The 17,264-nt window shown below is 41.4% G+C and overlaps 1 protein-coding gene across 4 annotated transcripts in view; it reads right to left on the bottom strand.

Moving 5' to 3' along the window:
* Nucleotides 1–15,519, bottom strand: part of DNAJC2 (DnaJ heat shock protein family (Hsp40) member C2) — a 35,915-nt gene extending 20,396 nt beyond the window's left edge. For 2 of the 4 annotated variants that reach the window (XM_039472575.2, XM_039472576.2), the window contains exons 1-4: nucleotides 15,234–15,518; nucleotides 13,011–13,112; nucleotides 8,888–8,963; nucleotides 448–546 (exon numbers count right to left, since the gene is read on the bottom strand). In XM_039472575.2, the coding sequence (XP_039328509.1) occupies nucleotides 448–546; nucleotides 8,888–8,963; nucleotides 13,011–13,043 (208 nt within the window). In that variant the 5' untranslated portion in view covers nucleotides 13,044–13,112; nucleotides 15,234–15,518. Of the gene's footprint in view, nucleotides 1–447; nucleotides 547–8,887; nucleotides 8,964–13,010; nucleotides 13,202–15,233 lie in introns of all 4 variants that reach the window. The other 2 variants (XM_039472573.2, XM_039472574.2) reach the window with 2 other exon arrangements.
* Nucleotides 15,520–17,264: the final 1,745 nt, after the last annotated feature.

The following is a 17,264-nucleotide window of genomic DNA, read 5'->3' as shown; positions in this document are numbered from 1 at the left end:
AGGATATAATCAACTTCTTGACTTAAACTAGGCTAGCAAAACATCTGAGGAAGAGTTTAGTCCCATAAAGCATCTGAAATGAAAAAAAAAATCAGTATTCTCATCATTAAAAAGAACACTTACATGAATTAACTGTAGGATGAGCTTCTGATAAGAATCACCTGGGAATCCTGTTAAAATGCAGATTTTAATCAGTAGGTTTGGGGCAGGGCCTGAGACTGCATTTCTAATAAGCTGCCAGGTGTTGCTGATGCTGCGGGCTGGGGAAACCTCACTGTGTGTAGTGAGGCTCCTGGGTGATGATTACAAATAACTTGATGTAACTGAAATGTTTTAAAATGTCAAAGGACAGTTGAATGAACTACAGTATAGGTAAGAAACCCAATCCCAGCAATTAATAAATAACAATTACTATTAGAAATTCCTGACTCTAAAACATTTTCTTACCTTTAGTTATACAAGTGAAGTAGTCATTATCTCCTTCTTTTATTGGTTCACCAGCTGCTTTCCGTTTGTCTGGGTGATGTTTTAAAACCATTGCTTTATCTACAAAAACCAGTCAGATTTAGATAATTTGTCAGTTTAAGCACCAAAACTAAAAATAGAGATGAGCTGCATATAGACCATTTCTAAAATCATAAGGCTAGTTTTAGAATCTTTTTTCCCCACAGTAAAATATATGCTTATTAAATGTGAAAATTATAGAGAAACCGAAATAATTATTTTTTGAGACAGTTTTGCTTTTAGTGCCCAGGCTGGAGTGCAATGGCACAGTCTCGGCTCACTGCAAACTCCACCTCCCGAGTTCAAGTGACTCTCCTGCCTTAGCCTCCCCAGTATCAGGGATTACAGCCGCTGGCCACCACACCCAGCTAATTTTTTGTATTTTTAGTAGAGATGGGGTTTCACTGTGTTGGCCAGGCTAGGCTAGAACTCTTGACCTCAGGTGATTCACTCATCTCAGCCTCCCAAATTGCTGAGATTACAGGTGTGAGCCACAACGGCCGGCTTTAAATAATTATTTTAAGAATTAGCCAAAGTGTCCCTACCGAAGACAATGACTGTTAACATTTTCGTGTATTTTTTTTTCCCCACCACCCCATTTTCCTGCATTTCTGCATAGATTTTTTTTTTTTTTTTTTTTTTTGAGACGGAGTTTCGCTCTTGTTACTCAGGCTGGAGTGCAACAGTGCGATCTCGGCTCACCGCAACCTCCGCCTCCTGGGTTCAGGCAATTCTCCTGCCTCAGCCTCCTGAGTAGCTGGGATTACAGGCACGTGCCACCGTGCCCAGCTAATTTTTTTTGTATTTTTAGTAGAGACGGGGTTTCACCATGTTGACCAGGATGGTCTCGATCTCTTGACCTCGTGATCCACCCACCTCGGCCTCCCAAAGTGCTGGGATTACAGGCTTGAGCCACCGCGCCCGGCCCTCTGCATAGATATTTTTGTTTTTTTAAGCATATGTTTTTAAAAAATTCAGGTGTAGGCTGGGCATGGTGGCTCAAGCTCGCAATCCCAGCACTTTGGAAGTCCGAGCTGGGAGGATCACTTGAGGCTAGGAGTTCAAGACTACCCTGGCCAATATAGAGAAACCAGGTTTCTACTAAAAATACAAAAACTAGCTAGGCATGGTGCTGCATGCATGCCTGTGGCCCCAGCTACTTGGGTGGCTCAGACACAAGAATTGCTTGAACGTAGGAGGAAGTGGTCACAGTGAGACGAGATGGCAGCACTCAACTCCAGCCTGGGTGACAGAGTGAGAATCTGTCTCAAAAAGAAAAAAAAAGAAAAGAAAAACTCTTCAGGTGTAATTGTATGTACTAATTTATATTCTGCTTTTTTCGGCTTCACATTATAACATTTGCATTTTCCAACGGGCCATTTTCAATACTGTATTATTATACACAATGCCAATTTGAATCATTTTAAATATATGTATTTTCCCTTATTTAGGATTCTTTCATCTTAGGGTATAGTCACAGAAGGGAACTTTGTGAATAGAAATGGAACAAATTCTTTTCCAAAAGGCTATTTCACACTCCTATGTGAACATCCTTTCACCAAAGCCTCAGCCATTATTTAACATCTGTGATTATCACTGGTGCTCAACAATTTTTTTTTTTGTTTCTTTCATGCTTTAACTGGAAAGAGGAGGGGCTGTCTCAGTTTTTCTTATGACTCTGTGTCACTTTACAATAAATAATGGCTAGCTGTTAACATCTACGGAGCAGTTGACATGTGCCAGGCCTGTTTACCAGTTAATCTTCTCCATGACCCTATGAGGAAAGTATTATTATTGTCTCCATTTTATAGATGAGGAAGGAAAATGAGGCACAAAGATGTTACGTAGCCATTACCACGGCAATTTGCTCAAATTTCCAGCCAAGTCGGGCTCTAATCCAGACAGCTTGACTTCTCAGCCTGTGTTTGTATGCTGCCTCTCCTAATTTCATTATGTTTGCTGCTAATTTTTTCTCAATTGTTGTGTTTACACTTATTTTTTTAAAAAACCATTTAGTCATTTTTATTTAGATTTACTTATCATTTCTTTTGTAATTTCTTCTGGTATTTACAATACTTCTAGTTTCATTAGCATTTCCTAGGGTTAGATTAAAAAAATTTTTAGCTCTTTTTGCAATTTTAACACAGTCAAGAAAGTATCGGCCGGGCGCGGTGGCTCAAGCCTGTAATCCCAGCACTTTGGGAGGCCGAGGCAGGTGGATCATGAGGTCAAGAGATCGAGACCATCCTGGCCAACAAGGTGAAACCCTGTCTCTACTAAAAATACAAAAAACTAGCTGGGCGTGGTGGTGCGTGCCTGTAATCCCAGCTACTTAGGAGGCTGAGGCAGGAGAATTGCCTGAGCCCAGGGGGTGGAGGTTGCGGTGAGCCGAGATCACGCCATTGCACTCCAGCCTGGGTAACAAGAGTGAAACTCTGTCTCAAAAAAAAAAAAAGAAAGTATCTAAACTTGTCATTTTTCAAAATCTTACTGTCATTTAATAATCCTTCCCTTTTCCACTGATCTGTGATGCCACCTTTATAATAGTAAGTTTTACAAGGGCTTTTTTTGGTTACTAATTCTTGCCCTGGGGTTATCTTTAAAATGACCATAGCTTTCTAATATATTTGATGGTTAACCTCCAAAACCTGTATAATTTTTGCTTATTTTTCTTATCCAGTCACTTAAATCTCTTCTACTTTTCCAAGCAGATTCTATATTATCTACAATGTATTTGTTTCCTTCTTTCCAATAGTTGTCTCTTATTTAGTAACTTAACTCACTGACCTAAACTCTCAAAATAGCATAAAAAGTAAAAAGCAGGTTGCTTCAAGCCTGGATTTTAGGTAATACCATTAATGCCACATTGCTAAAAGTATGCCAGCTGTAGGCCTGAAATAGTTATCAAAGTACGAAATTAACTACATTTCTTTTCAAAATTCTTATGAAAAAGGAATGGGTGTTAAACTGTATTCTATGTGCTTTCACTATCTACTTAGAAAATCAACATAGATTGAATATTATCTAAGCTATAAATAGTTTTGCTATACTAAAATACTTCCTAAGTTGGATTCCTGAGAGAAACTCTATGTGTTCATGAACACTATTATTGTTTTAGTGCACTGTTAAATTGTATTTGTCATTTTTTAAATTTTTTAATTTTTTTTTTGAGACAAGGTCTCACTGTCACCCAAGCTGGAGCACAGTGGCATGATCTCGGCTCACTGCAGCCTCAATCTCCCAGGCTCAGGTGATCTTTGACCTCAGCCTCCCAAGTGGCCAGGATTACAGGTGTGCTCCACCATGCCTTGCTAATTTTTTGGATGTTTTGTAGAGACGGGGTTTTGCCATGTTCGTCAGGCTAGTCTCCAACTCCCCGGCTCAAGCGATCCTCCCACCTTGGCCTCCCAAAATGCAAGAGTTACAGGCCTGTGCCCACCACGCCTAGCCACTATTTTCTCATGATAAAAGTATTTGTACACACTTATGGGGTACATGTGATATTCTGTTCATAATACATGAACAAAATTCATATATATTTTTTGAGATGGAGTCTCACTCTGTCGTCCAGGCTGGAGTGTAGTGGCGCAATCTCAGCTCACAACAATCTCAGCTTCCCGGGTTCAAGCAATTCTCCTGTCTCAGCCTCCAGAGTAGCTGGGATTATAGGCACTAGCTACCACGCCCAGCTAATTTTTGTATTTTTAGTAGAGACGGGGTTTCGCCAGGTTGGCTAGAGTCGGTCTCAAATTCCTGACCTCAAGTGATCCGTCTGCCTTGGCATCCCAAAGTGCTGGGATTACAGGCGGGAGCCACTGTACCTGGCCTCATTTTGTACATAATTCATGGTACATGCATAAACCATGTAATGATCAAATCAGGGTATCTGGGTATCCATCAACCTGAGTATTTATTATTTCTATGTGTTGGGAACATTTCAAGTTATCTCTTCTAGCTATTTTGGAATATATAATACATTGTTGTTAACTATAGTCACACTACTCTGCTACAGAACACTGAGGCTTATTCCTTCTAATTGTATGTTTGTACTCATTGACCAACCTTTCTTCATCCCTCTCTCCCCAACACCCTTCCCAGCCTCTGTTATCTATCATCCTATCTACTATCTCCATGAGATCTACTTATTAAACTCCCATTGTTCTCATGAGTGAGAACATGCAATATTTGCCTCTCTGTGCCTAGCTTATTTCACTCAACATAATGACCTCCAGTTGCAGGTTACTGCAGACATAATTTCATTCTTTTTTATGGCTGAGTGGTATCCCATTGTGTACAAATACATTTTCTTTATCCATTAGTCTGCTGATGGACACTTACGTTGATTCCTTATCTTTGTAATTACAAATAGTGCTGCAGTAAGAACATGGGAGTGCAGGTGTCTCTTTGACATATGGTTTTCTTTTCCTCCGGATAAATATCCAGTAGTGGGACTGCTGTGCTATACGGTAATTCTGTTTTTAATTTTTGGTGTTATCTCCATACTGTTTTCCATAGTGTCCATGCTAATTTACATGCCTACCAACAGTGTATAAAAATTCCCTTTTCTTGAATTTGCTATTAACATTTTAACTGTTTTTTTTTCATTATGTTAATAGAAATTGTCTATAGGGTTTTTTTTGTTTTTGTTTTTGTTTTGGCGAGATGGTTTCGCTCTTGTTGCCCAAGCTGCAGTGCAATGGTGTGATTTCGGTGCAACCTCTGCCTCCCGAGTACAAGTGATCCTCCTGCCACAGCCTCCCTGGTAGCTGGGATTACAGGCATCCACCATCACATCCAGCTAATTTGTTGTATTTTTAGTAGAGACAGGGTTTCACTATGTTGGTCAGGCTGGCCTTGAATTCCTGACCTCAGGCGATCAGTGCTGGGATTACATTACAGGCACCAGCCACTAAGCCCACCTCTCTAGGTTTTTTTCTGAGCTCATTTTGCTAGGTTTTACACACTCATTAAACTTTACAACTTAACAAAATGAATTATTCCAAAAGTTTAACTGATTCTCCAATTAAAGAAAATAAATCAAGTTTATATTCAGCATTAGAAGTTTGAATTCTTTAACACTTGAAACAATTCACCTGAAAGATTATCTGGGCCTAAAAATTATTTTTAAGAGGCAATTCTTTGGTAACTTTAATGTTTTTCATCCTTTGCTTCTTTTTGGGGGGACAGGACACGGTCTAACTATTGCCCGAGTGAAGCGGTGTAATCATGACTCGCTGCAGTCCTGACCTCCTGGGCTCAAGCGATCCTGCTATCTCAGCCTCTTCCTAAGCAGCTGAGACCACAGGCATGCACCACAAGGCCCAGCTAATTTTTGTATTGTTTGTAGAGATGGGTTTTTACCACATTGCTCAAGCTGGTCTTGAACGACAGAGCTCAAGCAATCCAGCCGCCTCAGCCTCCCAAAGTGCTGGGATCAGAGACATGAGCCACCATGACTAGCTCGTTGCGTATTTCACTATATTTTGAGTACCTCGTATCTAAAATGCTTGGGACCAGAAGTGTTTGTGATTTCAAATTTTTTTTAGATTTTGTAATATCTGCATTATACTTAATAGGTGAGCATCCATTCCAAATCTGAAAATCTAAAATTCTTCAGTAAGCATTTCCTTTGAAGTGTCATAATGACACTCAAAGTTTGGAGCATTTTGGATTTTGGATTTTTTATTAGTGATGCTCAACTTGTATTTGTTTATTCTTCTTATAAAATCCATTTTGGGATATTGTCTTACTTATTTTCTTCCTACATCTTCCTTTGTGCTATTCTTCTAAACCTCTGAATTGGATTTCCACCTCATTTTTTCCCTCTTTCTAAAAAACTAACATAATAGATTAAGGCAATGAATTTATTTAAGGTACAACTCTAGTTGCCAGTCCTTAAGTTTTGATAAAGCAGTAATCTTACTTTTGTGGAAAAAAAGTCTATTAGCGTAATTTTTTATTTCTGTGTAGGCTCAAAAGAATATATTTAATTTCCCAAGTGATTGAGTTTTTTGGGTTTAATCTATCTGATTCAATTGAGATAAAATTTACATAAAATAAACGCTCAGATTTTAAGCATTCATTAAGTTCAGTGAGTTTTGACAATTGTATACACTAATGTAACTACTACCCAAAAGAAAATACAGGCCATTTCCATCACCCAAAATGTTCCCTTAGACTCCTTTCCACTGGGCTCTCACCCTCTACCAACTGAGGCAACCACTTTCTGATGCCTGTCACCACGGATTACTTTTGTATGTTCTTGAGCTTCAAGTAGATGTAACTTAACAGAATTGTGTGTGTCTGGCTTCTGTCACTCATGGTCTGAGATTCATCCATGTTTTTCTCTGTACTGGCAATTTGTTCTCTCAAAAATTGCTGATTAGTATTCCACTGTACCAAAATATATAGCAGTTTGCTTATCTATTTCCCTGTTATTAAACATTTGGGTAATTTCCAGTTTCTGGACATTGTGAGTAGGCTGTTATCAAAATTTTTGCAGAAATCTTTCGGCTGGGTGCGGTGGCTCATGCCTGTAATCCCAGCACTTTGGGAGGCCAAGGAGTAGGTGGATCATTTGAGCTCAGGAGTTCCAGACCAACCTGGCCAACAAGGTGAAACCCAGTCTCTACAAAAAATACAAAAATTAGCCAGGTATGGTGGCAGGTGCCTGTAATCCCAGCTACTTGGGAGGCTGAGGCAGGAGAATTGCTTGAACCCTGGAGATGGAGGTCGCAGTGAGCCAAGATCTCACCACTACAATCCACCCTGGACAACAGACCCCCTCTTTAAACAAACAAACAAAAAAGGTATCTTAAAGAGAGTGACAAGGTCTATATTGTCCATGTTGGTCTGGAACTCCTGAGTTCAAGTGATCCTCCAGCCTGAGTCTCCCACAATGATAGGATTATACGCATGAATCACCATGCTTGGCCAACAGAAATCTTTTCATGGGCATGTTAAAATTAGTTATTTCAACATATACTGCAAGGGTTCAGAAACTCTGACAAATATTTTTGGGTTTTGAGACAGAGTTTCCCTTTGTCGCCCAGGCTGGAGTGCAATGGTGTGATCTCAGCTCACTGCAGCCTCCACCTCTGGGTTCAAGTGATTCTCGTGCTTCAGCCTCCTATGTAGCTGGGACTATAGACATGCACCTCCATGCCTGTCTAATTTTTGTATTTCCAGTAGAGATGGGCTTTTGCCTTGTTGGCCAGGCTGGTCTCGAACTCCTGATCCCATGTGATCCACCCACCTCAGCCTCCCAAAGTGCTGGGATTACAGGCGAGAGGCGCTGAGCCCAGGCAACGCTATTCAAATAGTAAAATTACAAACATCTGTACACGGCAGATGGATTTTTCTGGCATTTATGTATACTGGAATAACCATTTACATGCATTAACATATGCTTTGTCTAAAATCATGCCAGCCTTTAAAGAAATCCAGTAATAGGTTTAAAATAATCTGATAAATTCCTTCACTTCGTTAAAAATATTTCCTGTGATTTTTCTAAATGTAAGCAGTAATGGGGATGATTTTGGGCTCATCTGTTATACTAAGTATTGGCTAATTTTTTAACATAGGCATTCTTATTCAGTCATCCTCTTCCAACTATAATACTTCCTCTTCTGGACAGGCCCTGACTCCCTTCTCCTTTTTCATGTGGCCACAATCTTACCTCCTCTGACCTCAATATCCATTCTCTAGAGTAGAGGGCAGAACATTCTCGATTTAAGACAGAAAACTGATAACCTTCACCTCTTACCTCTTTCACTAAACTTTAATCAGCTGAACTAATCATGTGTATAAGAACTTATGTCCACAGGATTGTAAAGGAGAGGATGTTTAGGAACACTGAGGGATGGTGTTTATAAGGCACATGAAGACTGAGGTCCAACATTCCCTGTCCCATGCAAATTTTAGCCCCAATGAAAACTACAATGAAACATCAGATAACTTTTCTTGGACAGAAGAGGGGATGACATCTACAAAGTGTGACTTAAGATTACAAAATAACATCGAAAAACCTAAGTAAAAATGCAGTTTCCACTAAGTACAACTGCCTATACTTCTAAAGAGAGGTGAAGTATTATTTTTTAAAAGCTTGCCATTGGGAGAATATTCTGTATACACACACACACACACACACACACACCCCCATCCTAATTTCCTATCCCTAATGGGAAAGCCCATATGTAAAATGGATTGCATTCTTCTGATTCTGAAGGCAGAGGAGACCATGACGGGTTTTTTTGCTTGTTATGACAACACATGGTGTTAAATGTAGTTATGGCTGCAGACTATGATACTGTGTATCTTTTACAAAGCATAGCATGTTCCTATGCCAGATATTTGATTTATTTCCAAGTGACTAAGTACTTACGAGCTGCTTTGATCTGTCTCTGTGTAGCCTTGTATCTCACATGGCCAAGTCCAAGAACTGCATAATGATCTTGGTTCTGATAAAAACACAAAAGGGAGTCAAGTATGAGATGGAGCCAATATATTCCATCCCTCTGTTCTGGTACTTTAATACAGCATTTCCCAAAGTGACATTTAATCAGGAGTCCAGTAAGAGGTTCCGCATAAAACAGGTTCTATGGTCATGTAAAGTTGAGAAATGTGCATTAGGTTGGGTGCCATGGTTCATCCCTGTAATCCAGTGAGGGAAGGTGTTCTCTTTCCAGGCCCACAAGGGGGCATAGTTTTTGTTTTTGTTTTTGTTTTTTTGAGACGGAGTTTCGCTCTTGTTGCCCAGGCTGGAGTGAAATGGCGCGATCTCGGCTCACTGCAACCTCTGCCTCCTGGGTTCAGGCAATTCTCCTGCCTCAGCCTCCTGAGTAACTGGGATTACAGGCACACGCCACCAGGGGGCATAGTTTTAACGGCAAGAACTTCCCAGTGCCATGTCCCCCTCCCATGCCTTTCCATCTGGGAGATTTAACGGTCTCTGTTTTAATTTTCGCGGGAGCAGGAAGAATCAAAAGTCAATCACTCCAGCGGAAGTTCTAAGGAACTCCTTTCATTAGCCAGGGGTCTTGGAGAAGGTGGGGGTTCCTCCCAGGTTAAAAGTCCTCTTCTGCCACACCCCTCTGGACTCCATGTTTGGATCCCCTTCCACACACACCCTCTCTCTCTTGTGGAAGCTTTCTCTCCTTTCTCTTTCTCTACCTAAATAAATCACTTTCTGCAAACACTTTGGGATCCGGTATTTACTTTACGAGTGCACTGCGCCATGGTCTTCTCTCTCATTCTTGAGAGAGCGAGGGACCAACAGCCTTGGAGAAACGTCCTCTCAGGGGAGCTGAGGGTTCCACTGAACCCCAACACCAGTACTTTGGGAGGCCCAGGTGGAGAATTGCTTAGCCCAGGAGTTTGATACCAGCCTGGGCAAAACAAGACCCCTGTCTCCACAGAAAAATTTAAAAAAATCAGCTGGGTGTGGTGGTGTGCACTGGTAATTCCAGCTACTCAGGAGGCTAAAGAGGAGGATTGCTTGAGTCCAGTAAGTAGAGGCTGCAGTGAGCTGTGATCATGCCACTGCACTCCAGGATAGGCGACAAAGCAAGACACTGTCTTTAAAAAAAAAGAGAGATAAATGTGGACTATTTACATAGCCTCCTTGATGAAACCTAAGAAAGGCTCTGAGAAGTCCTATAATTAGATTTAAAAAATAAAGAGAAACCTGTAAAACACAGATTTTTCCAAACTTACATGACCAAAGACCCCTTTTTTCTCTTAGCACCTATTGATACCTATTGCCATCCTATGGTACTTATGGCTACATGTTCTTGATTATTCACTTATTATGTCACTGGAATATAAGTTATGTAGAAGCAGTGATACTGTCTTCTTCAGTACAGTATCCTCAACACCTAGAACAATGTCTGACATGGTGTTTGATCCGTATTTGATGAATGAAAAAAAGTTGAACAAGTGAATGAACCCTGCTACCTTGCTGTGATACAATCTACTTCTTTCTAGACCAAAGACCTTTTCCCTCTTGTAGATCTCAACATTCCCTACTTCTGTCTTCTCCCAACTCTGCCTTCTCTTCAAGTTACTATCTCCTCTCGTTTTCTTTACTACCCAGCTTTGAAAGAGTATTTTACACTTTGGTTCTACTTGATCACTTCCTAATCACTTCTCATCCACTACAATCTCCTGCCTTCCCGATCATTTTACTCAAACTGCTTTCAATGAGGACACCAAAACCTTTAGTTTGCCAAATCCAGTGGTTTTTAAAATAATTTTTCATGTTATATGATCGACCTCTTTCTGAAGCAGTGACATGGGTGAGTCTTTTTCCCTCTTTTGCTTTTTCTTTGAGACAGAGTTTTGCTCTTGTTGCCCAGGCTGGAGTGCAATGGTGCCATATTGGCTCACTGCAACCTCTACCTCCTGTGTTCAAGCCATTCTCCTGCCTCAGCCTCCAGAGTAGCTGGGATTACAGGCATATGCCTCTGAGCCTGACTAATTCTGTATTTTTAGTAGAGAGGGGGTTCCACCATGTTGGTCAGGCTGATCTGCCCGCCTCAGCCTCTCAAAGTGCTGGGATTACGGGTGTGAGCCACCATGCCTGACCTCTTTTCTCCTCTTGAGTCTTGCTTCTCCCTTAGTTTCTGGAAAAGTATGGTGCCTGATGTTTAGAAAGTCTTTTTTCAAATAACAAAGGGTCTTTTTCTTTGTTTTCTTTCTACTTCTGGCACCCTTCTCAGTATCTTTTGCTGTTTTTTTTTTTTGAGACGGAGTTTCGCTCTTGTTACCCAGGCTGGAGTGCAATGGCGCGATCTCGGCTCACCGCAACCTCCGCCTCCTGGGTTCAGGCAATTCTCCTGCCTCAGCCTCCTGAGTAGCTGGGATTACAGGCACGCGCCACCATGCCCAGCTAATTTTTGTATTTTTAGTAGAGACAGGGTTTCATTGTGTTGACCAGGATGGTCTCGATCTCTCGACCTCGTGATCCACCCGCCTCGGCCTCCCAAAGTGCTGGGATTACAGGCTTGAGCCACCGCGCCCGGCTTGCTTTTTTTTTCCCCTCTTCCTATCCCATAATATCCATGCTCCTCAATGTTCAGTCTTTTTCTTTTAAATGGATCAGGTGGTGAGAGAATCAGCTAACACTTTCTGAGAACTTATTTTTCTCAGTGCTTTATACATATGCCTTAGCTCCTTCAGTCCTCTAAACAACCAATGACCTAAGAACTCCTATTATCCATTATTTGTTTGGCATTTATCATGTGGCAAGTACTAAGTTACGTGCTTTATACGCATCGTTTTATTATTCCTCAAGATAATCCTTTGAGCTGTTAACAATGTCACTGTAGCAACATGGGAAATGAAGTACACAGGTATCTGGGAACCTTCCCAAGGTCCCAGTACACCAAATGGCAGAAGCAGATTTGAATTCAGGTACTCCCATTCCACAGCATACACATTTAACTATTATACAAGTACCTATTAAAGCATTATCTATTTGTCTATACTTTTGTCCCTTGGTGATGTCATTCAATTCCTCACAGCAACCACCACTATGTACCAATGACTTCAAAAAGTCTTTAGCTCTAACTCTGTTAAGAGTCACAGACCAATTTCTAACCATCTACTACACAGCTTACCCACTACGGTACCAAAACCTCAGTCTTCACATAGCCACACCTGGACACAAACAGCACTTCCTGCAAACATTCTTATCCTGCATCCCAGCATTGGATACTGACTTCACACTCTAGCAGGTCACTCAAGCCATAGTGCTGGGGAGGACTTCTGAATACTTCCTGTTCTCTTGTGCCACAGAGCCAACGCCAAAGCCTGTCAATTCTACCTTCAAAAAAGGCAAATCTGACCCCTCTTCCTCAAAATGTAGCCACATAGTAAGTTCAAGCATTCAGTCACAGGCCTGCCTTAGTGCACTAGCCCTGTAATAATAAATTATTCACTTCCCTTCCACTTTCTTCCCTGCTTTCAAGCAGTTTTCTGTACTGCCAAGGGAATTACTTTTCTAAAATTAGCTAAGAAATTTTTGATGGTTTCTTGCTGTCCCAAAAATAAATTCTAATTCCTTCCTTAGCATAGTATCAAAAGGACACAGGAGAGTTTGGTCTAGAGCCCTTTTAAGGGCTTATTTCTCAACATCATACCGCATGTACCCTATCCTACTCATCAATCCCTAAAGAGGCACTACATATTCCTTTACTCCTTTGTGTATCTATTCCTTCTGCCCAGAACACTTTTTTCACTTCTCTGCTTCAGTAGTTACCACTCATCCTTTTAAGACCAGTGCAAACATTATCTTTTCTGTGAACTCTTCCTGGATTTCTCCAGCAGAGATAGTATCTCAAGGCCAGTGCTAACTCACTCAAGGCTTAGTAATGAACAGATGCTAAATTATAGTTATCTTACTGAATCATCTTAAAACATGTTTTTTTTTAAATGGAAAACTCCTAAGAAAATTGCCTATGTCTAACAAAGCATCTGATTGAACAAAATACTCAGATATTAAATACCTTCCAGTCTTTGGGATCAAGTGTTTTCAGCATGGGAAACTCTTCCAACTGCAATTCTTCATCTTCTGATTCCTCAGATAACTCTTTCTTATCCTCCAGTTCCTGAAAAGAGGCAGAAGCATTTCTGTTTCTCCTCTTAACAAAAGCTTCAAACCATCTTCCCACAGGTTCAACTCGACAGAGTGTAGAGGCTGTGATTGAAAGTGTTAAGAGAGGCTTCAATGTATTGCATGGAATAAATCTGTTTCAAGGCAATAAATTTTTTCAGGAAATAAGGTCAAAACAGTGACACCACCAGAATATTCTTTTAAAACCACCAACTAAGAAAATCATTGCAGTCATCCAGTTTACATGTGGGTTAGCAAGAAATTATCCTTTCCTAGTATTTACAGAGTATTTAATCAACCTCTTCCATTACCTGACAAAATAAAACTCAGCAATGTCAACAATAAATCAGTACTTTTCTGGGGATATGAGGGAAAGGTGACAAACAGGAGGAAGTGTTGCAAACTGCTTGACTTTTAGATGAATAATTTTAATAAAACAATAAATAGTGATAAATTGTCACCAAGAGCTAGCCTCACCAAAAATAAGAAATCTAAAAACCACTCAAACTATCTTTTTTTTCTTTTCTTTTTTTGCTCTTGCTGGAGTCCAGTGGTGCGATCTCAGCTCACTGCAACGTCCACCTCAGCCATTCCAGCAATTCCTCTGCCTCAGCCTCCAAAGTTACTGGGATTACAGGCCCCCACCACCATGTCCTGCTAATTTTTTACATTTTTAGTAGAGATGGGGTTTTGCCATGTTGGCTAGGCTGGTCTTGAACTCCTGACCTCAGATGATCCACCCACCTCAGCCTCCCAAAGTGCTGGGATTACAGGTGTGAGCTATGGCACCCAGCCAACTCAAATTATCCTAATTATTAAAATCTTGATATAGCTCTTAAAAATTTTAAGGATTCACTAATTTGTTCTGAAAGCAATTTTCCAAGCAGCAAATGGATATTTACTAATGCAGTGGCACAAGCTCTCAATCTGAAACCAGACACTCTGGACAGCGGCTGTGACCTGTAAAATGGGAACAATACCTATCTCATTCAGTTCCTAGGAAGATTGAATGAGATGATAAAATTCCCTGAAATCACAAACTCATAGTAAAGGTGTCCTCTATTCCTGGGAAGTGGGGGTAAATCACTATACATGAGTGTATCAGCAATTCAAAAAAGGAAAATCCCTGAACAACTTAATTTTAATTTCATATTCCATAAGAAAGCAAAAAGCTTTAATCTATCTAGTAATGAGTAACTCAGATGGAAGTTTTCCCTAGTCACAGTTTAAAAAGACAACTGACTTCACGTTTTAGTTGGTTTGCATAATTAAGATTGCCTCCACCTTACAAAGGAGAGAAAACACTCTGTAAAAAAGGTACCACCTGTGTAGTATGGGTGTGTGGCTTTTAGAACATTGCCTTTTAGGCCTTTTCCTCTAGTTTTAAGAGGCACGGAGACACACAAATGCAACACGTGCCATGCGTTAAAATCACATTTAATAGACGCCTATGTGACTGGCTATGGGAATTACTGTAGATTACTGGAGCTGAAAACTCTTAAGTTTACAATACTCATGACTCTCCTGGGCCATAAATCTAAAAACCTACAGTAGCAGGACAAGTTTCACTTGTAATAACTGCCTTTCAAAGTCTACGCGGATCTTTTCAGCAACACAGGCGAGGATCTTTTAACGCTGGGTATGAAGAGCGGTGTCTGAGTTGTGACATTTAAAAAATAAAGCCGGAGCAAACGTAGAGAGGGGAAAGGTGTTTAAAGAGACCGCCAGCAGCAAAGCTCTGTACGACCCCAGGTGCGGGGGATGCTCGCCGCGCCTCGTCTTGTCTTTCAGCCGTAGGCAAGAAGATGCTTACAAGAATCTTTTTAGGATACTGTGGGGTTCGGTCCCGAACTACTCAGTCCAATCCATGAGTCAGCAGCGGCAAGAGGAGGAAGCAATGGTAGAAGCAAAAGGAAGGCACCCCTCACCCTCCTTCCTTCCAATCCGGGATAGGATTACTTTGAAACACTGAGCAAAAAGCCACTTGTCACGGCCCCACACGGCTCTGGAGCTAGTCGCCAGGGTCAAGGGTAGAGAGAGGCCAGGGTTGGAGAGGCGGAGGACTAAGGCAGGGGCGGCTAAGGTGGGAAGGAACTGGGGTTGGGTGGGCACTTACCAGAGGTCAGAGCGTGGGTGATGGCGGTGCCCTGGCCGTCCGCGGCGCTTGGCAGGAGCAGCATGATGGCGCCGGGCCTAGCCCGGTGGACGAAGCGTGTCACGTCCCGGGCGGAGGGCGCTTAGGGTCCCCTCCAGCTCTACCTCTCAGTCCGAGCCTCGCGCCCTGGCTCCACGACGCCTAGGAACCGGCGCATGGAGACGACCAACAAGCACTTCCGGGATGGAGTTTTCGTGGTGCGGCCGCCAATCTCACACCCTCCCACCCCCGCTAACGTGTGCGGCGCTTGGTTTCACACTGACTCAGATCCGGCTGGACACCAAGTCGCACCAGAAAATGGTTCCTAGGCTGATCAGTTTTCCTCTAAAAAGGATTCTTTTCCACGTCCTGGTGCAATACATAGAACATAACCTTTAAAAGCAACTCTTTTTATATTATCTTTAAGTTCCTACTGCTTTACATATTAATCTGAAACTAATTAGTGATTTTCCCAGGAACTCTACCGTTTTAAGTAAAAACTGAAAATACCGGTCTGAACCAGTATCAACTAGTATATCTATCTGCGGAGAATTATGAATGTATATTTGTGATACATTTGCGCTTAACTTGATGATGATAATAGCAGCGAGTATTTGTCATGCTATTACTATTTACCTGCATTGTGTCTTTCATTACTCGAAACCTCTCTCTAGTGTTAGATTCTATTCCAAGGCCAGCATTATTTTTACCCTGTTTTAGTGGAATGAAGTTTTCTTTCAGGATATTCCCAAATACAGGACTCTGGGACTTAATTGTTTATTGCATAATAAAATCAATTGTATTCCTACTATATGCTTCCTTCTAAGACTGCTGTTCAAAGCAAAAACTAACAAAAGAAAACCACCCAACAGGAGCACCTGAAACATGTTCAAAAAAATAAACTTGATGTGCCACTCTTAAGCAAGGACTAAAGTATCCTCTAATTTACTAATTTCATTATATTCTCACAATTAAACAAGACACACGTTTTATCGCTTTTGGCTAAGATCAAGTGTAGTATATATATGTTTTGTAGAGACGGGGTCTCCTTATGTTGCCCAAGGTGATCTTGAACTCCTGGCCTCAAGAGATCCTCCTGCCTCAGTCTTCCAATGCTCTGGGATTACAGGCGTGAGTCACCGTGCCAGGCCAATTAAATGTATTTAATTGGTCTGCATATCTGCTGCATGACATCGCTGTCACTTCAAAATTGACATTCCAAAAATTGAACTAAGGGAGGCAGAGGTGGGAAGATCACTGAGCCCGGGAGGTGGAAGGTGCATTGAGCTGAGATCGCACCACTGCATTCCAGCCTGGGTAACAGAGTGAGACCCTGTCTTGGAAAAAAAATAAACAAACTAATCATCTGCCCCAAAACCTCTTCCTGATCCCTATTAATGCAACCACTGTTAAAACATGCTCCAAGGTGCAAAGTAACCTGACTCCACTTCCTCCATATTAATATTTTTCCTCACACCTCTTCCTATTCAATTTTATCATCATCTCTAAGGTCATAAGGTGTTTTTTTTTTTTTCTTAGATGTAGTCTTGCTCTGCCGCCCACGCTAGAGTGCAGTGGCACTGGAGTGCATTGCAACCTTCGCCTCCCAGGTTCAAGCAATTCTCCTGCTTCAGCCTACCGAGTAGCTGGGACTACAGGCGTGCGCCACCACGCCCAACTAATTTTTGTCTTTTTAGTAGAGACGGTGTTTCAGCCTGTTAGCCAAGCCGGTCTCGAACTCCTGACCTAGTGATCTGCTCGTCTCAGCTGCCCAAAGTTATGTGATTACAGTTGTGAGCCACCGAGCCCTGCCAGGGTGTTTTGCTTTTTAAAAAATTTGTGCTAAAATATGCATAACATGAAATGTACCATCTTCACCATTTTTAAGTGTACAGTAATGTTAAGTGCATTCACCATTGTGCAACCACCCTACAGAACTATTTTTATATTACAAAACTGAAACTATACCCATTGAACAACTCTCCACTGGAAACCATCCTTGTACTTCCTCTT

Source organism: Saimiri boliviensis, chromosome 10 (genome assembly GCF_048565385.1).
Source record: "Saimiri boliviensis isolate mSaiBol1 chromosome 10, mSaiBol1.pri, whole genome shotgun sequence".
NCBI lineage: Eukaryota > Metazoa > Chordata > Mammalia > Primates > Cebidae > Saimiri > Saimiri boliviensis.
This window is presented reverse-complemented; position numbering and strand designations above follow the sequence as displayed.